This window comes from Rhinoderma darwinii, chromosome 5 (genome assembly GCF_050947455.1).
Source record: "Rhinoderma darwinii isolate aRhiDar2 chromosome 5, aRhiDar2.hap1, whole genome shotgun sequence".
Taxonomy (NCBI): Eukaryota; Metazoa; Chordata; class Amphibia; order Anura; family Rhinodermatidae; genus Rhinoderma; species Rhinoderma darwinii.
Window position 1 is genome coordinate 318,409,444 of NC_134691.1, and position 14,109 is coordinate 318,423,552.

Below are 14,109 nucleotides of genomic sequence, written 5' to 3' on the forward strand. Positions count from 1 at the left end.
GCAAAAGTCGCAATGCTTGGCGTTCTGTTGCAGGTTTTGCCTTCCCATTGAATTCAATAGGGAAAACCCGCAACGGAAAATCAACAAAAACGCAGCACAAATTGACATGTTGCGGAATTAAATTCTGCACCGTAGGTCAAGTTATTAACGTTTACTCTACGTTTTTTTTCCGCAGCACGGGCATGAGATTTACTAAATCTGCCCCAATTTGCTGCTACTGTAAACGCTGCAGTATTTCTGCACACAATTCCGTTATGGAAATTCTGCAGCGTTTACGCTACGAGAAACCCGGGCCTTAGACTACTAAATAGCAGATACATGGAACCTCTTCTTCATACCACACTTGGCACGTGACCCACGCTCTGAATTAGACCCCACTTCTAGTGTCTGTCTCTGCTGCATTCAGTACAGAAAGCCGCAAAGAAGAATATGACCATTATTGCATTTGCAGGAAGCTCAGCTGACTGTCCGGGCGGATGATTCACATTAGTTATAATTCAAGGCTGTTAGTAAATGTTATGATATTAATGACTGTCATACATCATTGGTTATACGCCCCCTCTGCCCAAGCTTCCATTTAGCCATTATATTGCCTCCTCTTGCACCCTCAACATCTTACTGAAGTTCCACGCTCTGGAGATCTCGACAGTCTTCCATTCATAAATCATCTGTCCAGATTTAGGGCTCATGTACATGGCAGCGCCCTCTGACCGACCCTGAATGGCAGCACATCGAGACCCTACAGGTCCATATTATGACAAGAACTATGTAATGATCTTGACATGATTTTTCTCTCACGGATTCATATAGGAGAAAAAAATAAACATACTTTAGCCTCCATCTAAAATCCGTGACACACAGAGGTACAGTATGCGTCCATAGCAGGTTATAGGCCCCATATCATTCATCGGCACCACATGGGTCCATAATATGGTCATGTGCATAGTCATAAATTCTTATTTATATAGCTCCATCATCATCCACAGTGCTTTATAATTGAAGAAGTGAGAAACGAGTCAACTGACCAATCAAAACATGAGACAGAAGGAGAGAAGTCCTTGCCGGTAAGAGCTTACAATCTAAATGGGTGAGCCATAACACTTTAAAAGGGATATTCCAGTTTCAGAAAATTATTCAGAGATTATTATAATGTATAATGAAAAGTTATAGAATTTTCCAATATACTTTACAGTATACAGTTTACAGTAGCAGCAAATTGGATGAGATTTAGAAAATCTAATGCCCACGCTGCGGAAAAAACCCGCAGTGTAAACGTTAATAACTTGACTTGACTTGGCATTTAATTCCGCAGCATGTCAATTTATGCTGCTTTTTGTTTGATTTTCCGTTGCGGGTTTCCCCCATTGAATTAAATGGAGATGCAAAACCCGAAACAGAAAGCCAAGAATTTCGACTTTTGCGGTGTAATCACAGAGTTTATGCCGCAAAAATCGCAACAAAAAAAAAAAAAAATCATACTTACCCAGAACACCCTCCTCCTTCCTGCAGTCCGGCCTCCTGGGATGACAATGCATCCCATGTGACCGCTGCAGCCAATCACAGGCTGCAGCGTCACATGGCCTGAAACGTCATCCAGGGAGGCCGGAGCGGATGTCAGAGGAGGGAGGTGGTAAATATGAACGGCTTTCCTCCACAGCGGAATTTGGTGCGATTTCTCGGGGGGGATGTCATGCGGGTTCCAGGTCGGACGCGCTGTGTGATTTTTACGCAGCATATCCGTCCCATGGGAACCCGGCATTACTGCAGAAAATGGTGCGGATTTTGCTGCGTTTTTCTCAATGCTGGGAGATGGCGACATCTCCTCTGAAAAACGCAGCAATTTAGTCCACTTTCCGCAACAGGAATTGACATGTTGCAGTACGAAAAATAAGCACCGCAGGTCAATTTCTGGTCGGAAATTTTACGCAGCGTCTGAATGAAATTTGTTAAATCTCACCCATATTGCTGCTACTGTATTCTGCTGCGTATTTTCCACCCGCAATTCGGGGCGGAAAAGCCGTAGATGGGACAATTTTTCGCCTGATGGCGATGACAGCTGACAAAATATTGCACTATGTACGGCCGACTATAATAACGTTTCTCATAGAGTCCAAATCTTATATATCCCCCCCATTATGATGTGAAGATCTGCTCATCAAGACTTCATGGCCTAATAGGAGTCACGCTTTGTTGTCTCGCTTTCTCCAAAAATCTCACATGGCTCGAATTACGCAAGCCCTATGTTCTGAATTCCTTTCTGGGAATGAAAGGGTTAACACTTGAGCTTTTTCCAAATTACAGAGAAACAAGCAGTGTCTTTAAGCTGAGCCCTCCTTCCCCCAGCTCGGATCTCAGCCTTCCTCATATCCCCTTCTTTCTTTGGTGCTCTACAGACGGGAAGTTGAGGTGAGCCAGGGGGTTTGGGGGTCTGCACATGGTTGGAGGGGACTTTGGATGACGCAGTGAAACGTCTACATGTGGAGAAGTGAAGTTAATGTGACTTTTATTGAGTTTGAGAGTTGTGAAACTAGTGAGTGCACATGGATCTGAGAGGCCATGATATGAGTGTGAGCTCTTTAGGATTACGGAGTGCTATAGTGAGTATGGAGAAGGCAGTAAATATTAATTATGAATGTGCGCCGGGACGCTCCTACGAGATTATACGTAAGTGCGTGCAGAACACTACTAGATTGTTAATTATTAATTACTTTTTATTCGTGTTATTATGGGTTAAAAGGTCATCCTAGGTAACGTGCGTTATTGAAGCGTTGATGTATCAGTAGTTACGTGAACAATGTATATTTGTGTTTATTATAAGGCTGTTGCTTCATGGCAAGTTTTTGTAAATTTTTGTTTTGTGTCCCGATTTGTCACACTTTTTGATTGTGATGCATAAAAGGTGAGATATATTGGTGTCATCCATGCTAAACCCTCATGCAAACGGCTTGAAAGCAGCATGAAGTCCCATAGGGCTCCATACTGCGGAGCATATACTCTTAGGGTATGTTCACACGGCAGCGTCCATAACAGCTGAAATTACGGGCCTGTTTCCAGGAGAAAACCGCCCCGTCATTTCAGCCGTAACGGCATGTGCAGGCCCTTGAACGCCGCGTCTATTTCGGACGTAACTGGAGCTGGTTTTCCATGGAGTCCATGGAAAACGGCTCCATTTACGTCTGAAGAAGTGACATGACACTTTGTTTGGCGCGGGCGTCTATTTATGCGCCGTCTATTGACAGCGACGCGTAAATATACGCCTCGTGTGAACAGACAAACGTCAGCCCATTGCTTTCAATGGGCAGATGTTTGTCAACACTTTAAAGTCGTAATTTCGGACGTAATTCGGGGGTTAAAACACCCGAATTACGTCCGTAAATAGGCCGTGTGAACCTACCCTTACAGAGACGATATTGTACGCTACTGAGCTGCGTTCTGATGTGATTATCGCAAGCATGTCACCGCGGAGCTCTGAGCGCTGCGTTTAGTGGTGTCCGTTTGATGTATACATCAGGGGAAGCTCCCAACGTATATGCAACGCCCCATGCACACGACCGTAGTATTCATCCGTAATTACGGATACGGTAATTACCGATGAAATTGTGGACCCGTTCATTGCTATAGGCCATGGACACCATTCCGTATAATTACGGATGTTTGTCCGGGCCGTAAAAATGATCCACAAAATATAGAACATGTCGTATTCTTGTCCGCAATTGCGGCACGGACTCGCCCATAGAAGTCTATGGGTGCTTCAGGGATTGCGGACGGCTACGGATGAGCATCCGTATTTGCGGACAGTAAAAACCCTTATGGTCGTGTGCATGAGGCATGACATGTCGGCTGTGATGGATGCCTAGCAGTGGCACCTGTCACCCATAGACCTCTCATGACCCCTTTCTTGATGTATCTGTTACATGGAGACCATTATAGTCTATGGGTGACGGATGGCGTCGTTAGGCATCTGTTTAACGCATCCGTTATCCATAGGCTATAATGGCATTCGTTCAATTTATAAGTCATGAAAAGGCTTTGAAAAGCCATGACGTATCAGTTTAATGAAAGCCGGTCACGAATGCCAGACAGAGGCCATCCATCAACTATAGGCTCCCATGTTTTAATTTTTTATATATATATAATTTTTTTTTTATTTTTTTTTCAATGTATGTGATTTTGTTTATTGAATGCCTCTGGATAGAAAAGTGTTGTCTGTTATGCTCTTCTATCTAGCAAAAAAACAAACAAAAACGATTTGTCGTTTATGACGCATACCACCTGTCCGGGCCCAAAAAAAGTTTATTTATCTGACTACGAAAAATCGCAAGCAATTATCTCAGCATGTAGATGCGATTAAAACAAAAATAATCCGCGATTCGCTTGCATCTAGCAATTTGTTGAATAATCTCTAACAAAGTCTAGTCTAGTCCCAGCCTCAGGCCTCATTCACACATTGCAGATTTGGTCAGTATTTTGCATCACTATTTTAAAGCCAAAATCAGGAGTCGATGCAAATAAGAGAAGAAATATAAGGCCCTGTGCACACATCACGCAAAATTTTGCCGCTATTCTGCAAAAAAATCCCAGCAAAAGAAACACAGCACAAGGGCACATTCAGACATGGCGGAATTGCAGTGGAATTTTCCAGCGGCCGTTTTTTACATTTGTTTCTATACATTTTTAGGCAAGTTAGTTCAGACGTTGCGGAAAACTCCGCTGCGGACCATAAGAATTTTCCCTCCGCAGCATGCACTGTCTGTTGCGGAGAAGAAGCGGAATTTCACTGCGGATTTTAGCCTTTGCAATGCAAAAACTGAAATCTGTGGCAAGTCTGCTGTGATATCTGCAACGTCTGAATTACCTGTCAAATATGCAAATGTTGGTGCAGATTAGTTGAGTAATTGCCCCAAATCTGCACCAACATTTGCAGCGGAAAAACTCTGCCACGTCTGAACATACCCTAAAACTCTCCATTATATTCCACTGTATTTAGGATCTAATCCTGGTGTTGGCTTCAAAATCCTTATGCACATTCTGATCCAATCTGCAATGTGTGAATGAGGCTTAACGGGTACAATCACATGGAGTAGTAATGGTTTTAGAAAACCTCCTTCACCAGTTGAGGAGCAGGGGACACATTTGTTCCATGCCATGTGCCAATCACTTTTATCATGTGTATTGATGTATTTAGATTGTTTGTTTCTAATTGTATTGATACAAATTTATTATATGTTTTACCGTGTGGAGTTGAGCAGTACCTTAGTTCAAAATATTTCTATGTAAAGCACAAGAAAAGGACTTTTAGGGCGGGTTCACACATGGCGGAATTGCACTTAAATTCCGCTGCGGACACTCCGCAGCGTTAATCCGCAGCGGAGCCGTTTCTACATTGACTTTCACTTTAATTTAGCAGTGTTCGTTTACACGATGCGTACAATTCCGCTGCGGAGCATAGGCTGCGGAGCGGAATTTGGTGTCCGCAGCATGCTCTGTCTGTTGCGGAGCAGTGGCGGACTCATGGCGGAATTTCTCCATTGACTTCAATGGAGATTCAAAGTTCCGCAATGAAGTCCGCAGCTGTCATGCACATGTCATGTGTGCTGCGGATGCGTCTTGCTTTTTTTACTTGACATTTCTTCATTCTGGCTGGACCTATGTATTTCTAGGTCTACAGCCAGACTGAGGAAGTCAATGGGGCTCCCGTAATGACGGGAGCGTTGCTAGGAGACGTCAGTAAATAGTCACTGTCCAGGGTGCTGAAAGAGTTAAGCGATCGGCAGTAACTGTTTCTGCACCCGGGACAGTGACTACCGATCCCAATATACATGTATCTGTAAAAAAAAATGAAGTTCGTACTTACCGAGAACTCCCTGTTTCTGTCTCCAGTCCGGCCTCCCAGGATGACGTTTCAGTGTAAGTGACGGCTGCAGCCAATCACAGGCCAAGCACAGGCTGCAGCGGTCACATGGACTGGCGCGTCATCCAGGGAGGTCGGGCTGGATGCCGAAGGAGGGACGCGTCATAAAGACAACGGGCGGTAAGTATGAATTTCTTTTACTTTCACTAGGGAAAGTGCTGTCCCTTCTCTCTATCCTGCACTGATAGGGAGAAGGGAAGCACTTTTCCCGCAGTCCGCAGCAGCTAGTCCGCATCAATTTTCTGCACATTTTGTGCAGATCCGCAGCCGTAATCCGCAACCCGGATTAGGTGCGGCATTGATGCGGACAGTTGCGGAGGAATTCCGCCATGTGTGGTCATGCCCTAACTTGTCCCGACAAACAGCATTGTAGAAAAGCAAACATGAGATGTTGGAGCGCACGGGGGATATTGTTTGTTCTTTCTACTACTCTGCCAAAAACTACCTGCAACAAAGAAAATCTCTTATTCCTTTTCTCTCCTCCTGTAGCGGTCACAAGACTTCCTACTCCTACAGTATATAAATGGATGACAACGTATCCCGGCTTTCCCATACCCCAGGTCATGGATTGGTGGTAAGTAAAACGGATGTTGCTTTTTTGGGATTGGAATTATAGTCACAGGATTCATTATTGCCAAACTAATAATAGAAAATGATGCAAAAGCAGAATAAGTGGTATGTCACATAGAGACTAATGTATCCTAGCTCCTCACTAGGAAGGTTTTGCGAAATATTGCTTCTACAGTATATAGGTGGATGTAGTATTCGTTACTGAGGACCGGTCCGCTCTCCTGACATGTCTGTTTTAGTAAACCCTCCTCATGTAATAACAATTCTGGAGCATGTTTTCTTACAACTCTCCATTGTGCCGTTCCTCTGTTATTCCTCCTGAAAATGTATGAATAAATTGACAACTGGCCGTCACCACCTTATCAATAGGGTGGGCCCTACACAATCTGACACTATCCGCACTGTTTGGACAGCGTTGGTGTATATGGACACACCCCTTTGATAAGTGGAATGGTAACACCCAATTGTCCATTTATTCATACATTTCCAGGATGAATAACGGAGGAAGAGCATAAAACAGAATTCTAAGAAAAGATGATCCCGAATTATTGTTTTATGGGAAGTATGTATTTACTAAAACAGACATGTCGGAAGAGTTGACAGGTCTTCTTTAAAGAGGCTCTGTCACCAGATTTTGCAACCCCTATCTGCTATTGCAGCAGATCGGCGCTGCAATGTAGATTACAGTAACGTTTTTATTTTTAAAAAACGAGCATTTTTGGCCAAGTTATGGCCATTTTTGTATTTATGCAAATGAGGCTTGCAAAAGTACAACTGGGCGTGTTGAAAAGTAAAAGTACAACTGGGCGTGTATTATGTGCGTACATCGGGGCGTGTTTACTACTTTTACTAGCTGGGCGTTGTGTATAGAAGTATCATCCACTTCTCTTCACAACGCCCAGCTTCTGGCAGTGCAGACACAGCCGTGTTCTCCAGAGATCACGCTGTGACGTCACTCACAGGTCCTGCATCGTGTCGGCACCAGAGGCTACAGATGATTCTGCAGCAGCATCGGCGTTTGCAGGTAAGTCGATGTAGCTACTTACCTGCAAACGCTGATGCTGCTGCAGAATCATCTGTAGCCTCTGGTGCCGACACGATGCAGGACCTGTGAGTGACGTCACAGTGCTGCACTGCCAGAAGCTGGGCGTTCTGAAGAGAAGTGGATGATACTTCTCAACAGAACGGCCAGCTAGTAAAAGTAGTAAACACGCCCCGATGTACGCACATAATACACGCCCAGTTGTACTTTTACTTTTCAACACGCCCACTTGGACTTTTGCAAGCCTCATTTGCATAAATATAAAAATGGTCATAACTTGGCCAAAAATGCTAGTTTTTTAAAAATAAAAACGTTACTGTAATCTACATTGCAGCGCCTATCTGCTGCAATAGCAGATAGGGGCTGCAAAATCTGGTGACAGAGCCTCTTTAAGTAGCCCCAAAAAGTGGAGCATCATTTACAGTTATGTTACACGACTGCACTAAAACCCTGCTGATCTGCTGTCACTTTAAGGCTTTATGCCCACTTCAGTCTTTTTCTTCAGGGTGCTAGCCGTTTTTCAGAGCATGTCGGGCCTTATGAAGACGCTGGTTCAGCCTTGAAACGCGTAGTCTTTTGCAATAATTTATTTATTTTTGTATTTCAAAACACTGGAACTGCTTCTACCTTTATTATTACCAGCAGCGCCGTTTATGGCCCACCAATTTTTTCTTCCTGCAAATACTTTACAGCGGTAACCACCTCCACCTGGCTGCAGCGGTCTAATGATACCTATTTCATTATTAGTCTACAACAGCTTTGTGCCTGTGCTAGCACAACGCAAAGAGGTGAGCTGAATTGACTTTCCTCTGTTTTATTCCATTATTTTTGGTGATCTGCACTATGAGGCGCCGTGCGTTTTTTTTGCTTTCTTCTCCAGATTTGTACAATGGTCCAGCCATCCTTTGTGCAAAATTGAGGAGGACTCATACGGTTGTGAGAGCCAATCGCCCGCCAGTATCTATACAGACACCGGTACGAAGGGCATTTGGGTGTATAGTGTGAAAAATATTGCTAAACATATGCCATTTGGCGGACACCCGGAATTTCTCCCGGGAGTAGACAGTGGGGACAGATTTGCCTATTAGGGTACTGGAGGCATTAATAACGCAGGGGACCTTATGCATATAGAGGAAAGGAGATGGTTAAACGGGGCGGAAATCACCGCTAAACTTAGACCCTTAGAGGATAGGGTTAATTTTTTACAAGTTCTTCAGGTACGGTCATTCTGCACCTCTAGGCTCAGGGATTTGAATAAGGAAGCCACCACTCACACCCTAGATGAGGTCATAGGTCCAACAACTGGGCGTGCGACTATTTCAGGGTTGTATAGAGCACTTGGGGATGGTTTTGTTCGTTCACAACCAAGGGCTAGATTCAAAGTTTGGGAACGATGGACTCAAGATCCAGGTATAGGCGAGATCATATGGGAGGGTTGAGAGACGGTACGGAAGAGTGTCATAAACGAGAGCTGGAGGCAAACCTATTTTAAATTAATGCATTCGGCTATATATGGCTTTAATATTTTGCCTTCACAATCCTTCCCCGACCGCATTACGTGTTGTCCCAAATGCAACACCCCCCTGACGAATTTGTGGCATGGAGTATGGGGATGTGTTCATACTAATCGATATTGGGTGATGGTACACAAATATATTTCGGATCATTGGAAGGCGAAACTCCCAATGACTCCTCAGGCGCTGCTGTTCCACCAGGCGCGACCGCCGGAGGAAGAGGGTGCTCGAGGGGTGAGATCTCCTCCCCTGCTGGTGCACACAATTTTACTGGTGGCCTTGAGATGCCTCCTTGGTAAATGGCTGGAAAAAGACATGCCGGGGTTAGATCTGATAGTGTCCCGTTTGAAACAGTTATTAGCTCTTGAGCGGGTGGAGGTGGAAAGATGGAAAGAAACGGGAACGAAGAAGCTATTCGCTAAATGGCAAATATTCATAGAATCGCAGTGCACAGTGGTCGAGGTGGTGGAAATTGTTACGCCTTTCCGGCACACAGCGTGGTATCATACGCAGCTCTTGGCAAGCACTTTAGGAGGTTTGCAACTTTAATCTAGTTAGGGGATAGATGGGACGTAGCTACTCAGTGATGACCAAAGTCGTGTTCAGGGATAGGGGAAGTCATGTTTTCAGTTGATATGAGGATCGAAACTTATGCCATGATTGTATGTCATGTTATGTAGTGTTTAATTCAATGTTAATGTAAAGGATCTGCCAGACACCGCTTCTGGGTCAACGCCCATAGGTAATCAGTCTGCACCTGCTTCTATGTCTGTGAGACTGACTCCATCTTCCACCACCCAGGATGGCAGGCTTAGGAGTGGGAGAGCCTATCACAGCCTGGCCAGACGGAGCTAGCTCCCGCCCTCCGTCTATTTATACCTGCCTTTCCTGTTCCTCCTTTGCTTGTGATTCTTCTCTGCTGGTTTCCTGGCCCTGCTGCAGCTTCTTGAACTACTGACCCTTTGCTCGTTATTGACCTTGGCTTTACTGACCACTCTTCTGCTCAGCGTTTTTGCACATCTCCTGGTTTGACTCGGCTCGTTCACCTCGCTTGTTGCTCACGGTGTTCCCGTGGGCAACTTCCCCATTTCCCCGGCTTCTTTGTACACTTGTCTGTTTGTCTGTCGTGCACCTATTGAGTGTAGGGACTGTCACCCAGTTGTACCCCGTCGCCTAGGGCGGGTCGTTGCAAGTAGGCAGGGACTGAGTGGCGGGTAGATTAGGGCTCACCTGTCTGTCTCACTACCCCGACATTACAGTTAATTTGTTGCCAGTTGCGTGCTGTGCACTTATGACGCAACCTTTGCGTGGAATGTTTATAAGAAAATGTGAAAACTGTTAAGAAAAAATGAGGTTTTTAAAAAAAAAATACAAAAAAAAATATTGCTGAATGAAATTAAGGTATCAGGTTCTGAGGAATAATGTAGAGGGCATGTTAAAAAGGAGTCAAATAAGGGACTGTGATAGGCCTCTTTAGTAAGCAGGAGCGGGATTAGTTCTCTTGGGGGACAAGGCAGGGGTTTCAGAATATGCTCCAACACCCTCAGTCCCTTCAAAGTTGTGAGGCTGGGTTCACACGACCTATTTTCAGGCGTAAACGAGGCGTATTATGCCTCGATTTACGCCTGAAAATACGGCTCCAATACGTCGGCAAACATCTGCCCATTCATTTGAATGGGTTTGCCGACGTACTGTGCAGACGACCTGTAATTTACGCGTCGTCGTTTGACAGCTGTCAAAAGACGACGCGTAAAATTACAGCCTCGTCAAAAAAAGTGCAGGACACTTCTTGGGACGTTTTTGGAGCCGTTTTCTCATAGACTCTATTGAAAACAGCTCCAAAAACGGCCGGAAAAACGCCGCGAAAAACGTGAGTTGCTCAAAAAACGTCTGAAAATCAGGTGCTGTTTTCCCTTGAAAACAGCTCCGTATTTTCAGACGTTTTTGGCTCAGCGTGTGAACATACCCTAACATTGACAATCGTTTATTTTCCCGCTGTTGCCCCCTACGCCACCAATCGCCAACGTTCATACATACTCTCTGTTTTACTCAACCCCATCCCCCTACACATGTGCCATTCTAAATAATCTGCTCCCCCAACACTTTCTTCAGTCAGCTGCTTCATTCTACAGAGATGATTGGTTACTGTGGGCGACTCTCATGCAATGAAAGCCTATTCCTGTGTGACAGATGCCACTCCCTTACCAATGCACTAAAGGGTAGCGCTCATCAAACTCCGGCCCCTATACCACTATCCACGGCTCAACAAGTATCCAATTGGTTATACAGAGAAATGTTACGGTAGAGCGTTGCTGTTTGTTACTTTTAGTCTGAATGGCGCTCCAAGTGGCTGCCGACTCCTTACCCCTCAACCTGACCCTGTGAATAATGTACTTGGCTCACATGAAAACTTTCCCTTGTTTGCAGGAAACAGGAGATTTAGATTGTGAACGCCATATACGTTCTTTATGACGTGCTGCAGAATATATTAACACTATATAAATAATAAACCCTCATTCTACTTTACAAATGTGATAATGCCTTTGAGGGGTTGCATGAAATAAAAAAATAAAAAATATAGGTCTGCTTTTTTCCAGAAACCGTGCGATGCTTTGTATTGCTGTTCAGCCTCATTCACATGAATACTGCAATACCAGACACAGCATATGGACAAGAGTGGCGCTGTTTCTGGAAGAATGTGGCCATGTTTTCCAATCTTTTACAACCCCTTTAAGGCCACTTTGAGGTCCTGAAGGACAGCTTAGACCTGTAGTACCTAGCAGTCATAGAACCCTAGGGCACGTAGTTCTGAATAATCCCCTTACTAAACACTAAAAATTTAACTCATGTGTGGAAAATGAGTCAAAATACAAATATACAAGTCATATCAAATAATTGAGCATTGATATACTGCTAGATCCTTGCCAACTCTTCTGGGAGTTTTTCACCCGTCGTCACACATTGTTATACTACAGCTTAGAGTCACATGCTGCTAAAGCCGGTTCTTTGCCTTCATAATGGATAATTCCCCTTTAAAGCGACTCTCCAGGCTCCCGTTTACGAAGGTTCATTTGTCTCAGTATGTGTGACTGTAACCTGATAGTCTTTTTGTTTTCTTACTGTTTAGCAGTGTGTGCTTTATGACCATCCTGTAATAGAAATAGTCTCTCCATGCACTGACTTTCATTGTGGGTTTGTGCTGGGCTTGTGCTTATGCACAGCAGCCAATCTGAAGAGGCCGAGCTGCAGTGAGGAGAGAGAGCAGCAGCCTGAGCCAATGATGAGACAGGAGGTGGATCTCAGACTACCTGTAGACACTGTATCTAAACTGTAGTCAGAGATCACAGCTCTGCCCTAATGCAGCTGAGCTAAATATCAAATGAGCCGCTAGCACAGAGGTAAATAAATAGCGGGCAACTACAACATTTAAGTTCTGACTTGCAAATAATCTTTTATGTCACAACTGCACAGTCTCTTTTAGGCCCTGTTCACACGTTCTGGATTTCATGTCAAAATCTGCAAACCATTCGCCTCACACTGAGTTCAATGGGAAAGTTGCATCTTTTGTGCAGATATTTTTGCACGGATTTAAAATCTGTGTCACACAAAAAAACAAACAAATTTATTGACGTGGATGCCTCACGGAAAAGCCGGCGAAGTTCCACACCCGGATTAGCCCTATTGAAATGGGGCTAATCCTTGTGCAGATACGTTGCACATCTGGGGCACATGGGATTTCTGCTGCGGATCCTGCGGTAAATAAGTTTCGGATTTGTCATAGGCAAATCTGATCCGTGTGAACAACGCCTAAGGCTACAGCTATACGTACTATTAAAACTAGGGTTCAATGAGCACACTCCCTATTCAGTGGAATAATATGTATGAGTTTGCGTTCCCTAGAGGGTTGACCTTCACTGCGGCAATATCCAAAACGTATAAAAATGGGACCGCCATCTAATGCAGTGATTCCTTATTTACAATCCATGTCACACAGTGCACCGCTGGTGTGTATCAATGCAGGTGAGGTGGTCACACGTGCGCGGCACTCTCCAGTGATGGTGGGGGTCCCAGAGGTGAGTAGTATATACACTACCTATTCAAATGGGTAGATCAAATGATCGAACTGGTCCTTGGTGGAGGTCATCTAGGTCCCTAAGTTGGCGGAGGCCCCAGCCCGCCTATATTCTGGCCTCAGTCACATGTACTGTATGTGAAACTTTCATGCAATTGTCCCATCTCAAAATGTCATAGGAATGACGCGCGGTATTCTTCTTTTTTTAATTTGACGAATATTTTTGCTTTGTAGATTTCTGACAACTGGACTGGATATAACTTAGATGTGTTCTCCCTGCCCAACCACTACTGCGAGGATCTAGAATGCGTCTTCATACCACATGGAGTCATAGTAGACAGGTATTTCCAGTATTGTGTGTTGTGCTGGCAAACAAGCAAGCCTTGCAAAATCTTGGCGGTAAGGTTAAAAGGGTAATTTATCAACCTTTCTACGCCAGTTTCCTTGTGTAGAAAAGGCACGAATGGGCCCAAAAGTCGCAAATCGCGACAATTGCCCTTTTTCCGCCACCCTCCCCACTTTTGTGGAAAGAGAGTATGGCTTTGCGGAAAGGGTGTGGCTATCGAGGCCCAACAAATTTATTTTATTCCAGAAAACTACCGTAAATTATAGTGGAAATCTATGCCAACTAGATTTTACTCTATAGGGAGTAACTAGTTAGAGGCCCACGCTGAGCCCCTACCTTGCCCTCCAACCCCCCCACCCCACCATTGGCCATTTTTAAATGAGAAAAATGAAATCATTAAAAAAAATAAAGAAAGACAAACCCAAACTCACCACACCGCTCCTCTTCTCTTCTCCCCTCCGGCTCCCTCATCATTCCTGCGCGGCTTACACAACGTAATGGTGCCGAACATCATCAGGACGTTGTATGCGATGCAGCACTGATGACGTTGAAGTGCTGTGTCGCATATAAGGCCCTGACACTGCTCGGCGACAGGACCTTGTATGAGCGGCGCTGGGGTGATGAGTGGACCCGGAGGAGAGAAGACAAGCGGTG

At 44.7% G+C, this 14,109-nt stretch overlaps 1 protein-coding gene across 3 annotated transcripts in view; it reads left to right on the plus strand.

Moving 5' to 3' along the window:
• The first annotated feature begins 1,570 nt into the window (after positions 1–1,570).
• The window catches only part of PRTFDC1 (phosphoribosyl transferase domain containing 1), a 43,996-nt gene continuing 31,457 nt past the window's right edge, over positions 1,571–14,109 (plus strand). The window contains exons 1-4 of one of the 3 annotated variants that reach the window (XM_075828722.1): positions 1,574–1,630; positions 2,302–2,406; positions 6,401–6,485; positions 13,344–13,450. In XM_075828722.1, coding sequence (XP_075684837.1) covers positions 6,435–6,485; positions 13,344–13,450 — 158 coding nt within the window. In that variant the 5' untranslated portion in view covers positions 1,574–1,630; positions 2,302–2,406; positions 6,401–6,434. Of the gene's footprint in view, positions 1,631–2,301; positions 2,407–6,400; positions 6,486–13,343; positions 13,451–14,109 lie in introns of all 3 variants that reach the window. The other 2 variants (XM_075828723.1, XM_075828724.1) reach the window with 2 other exon arrangements.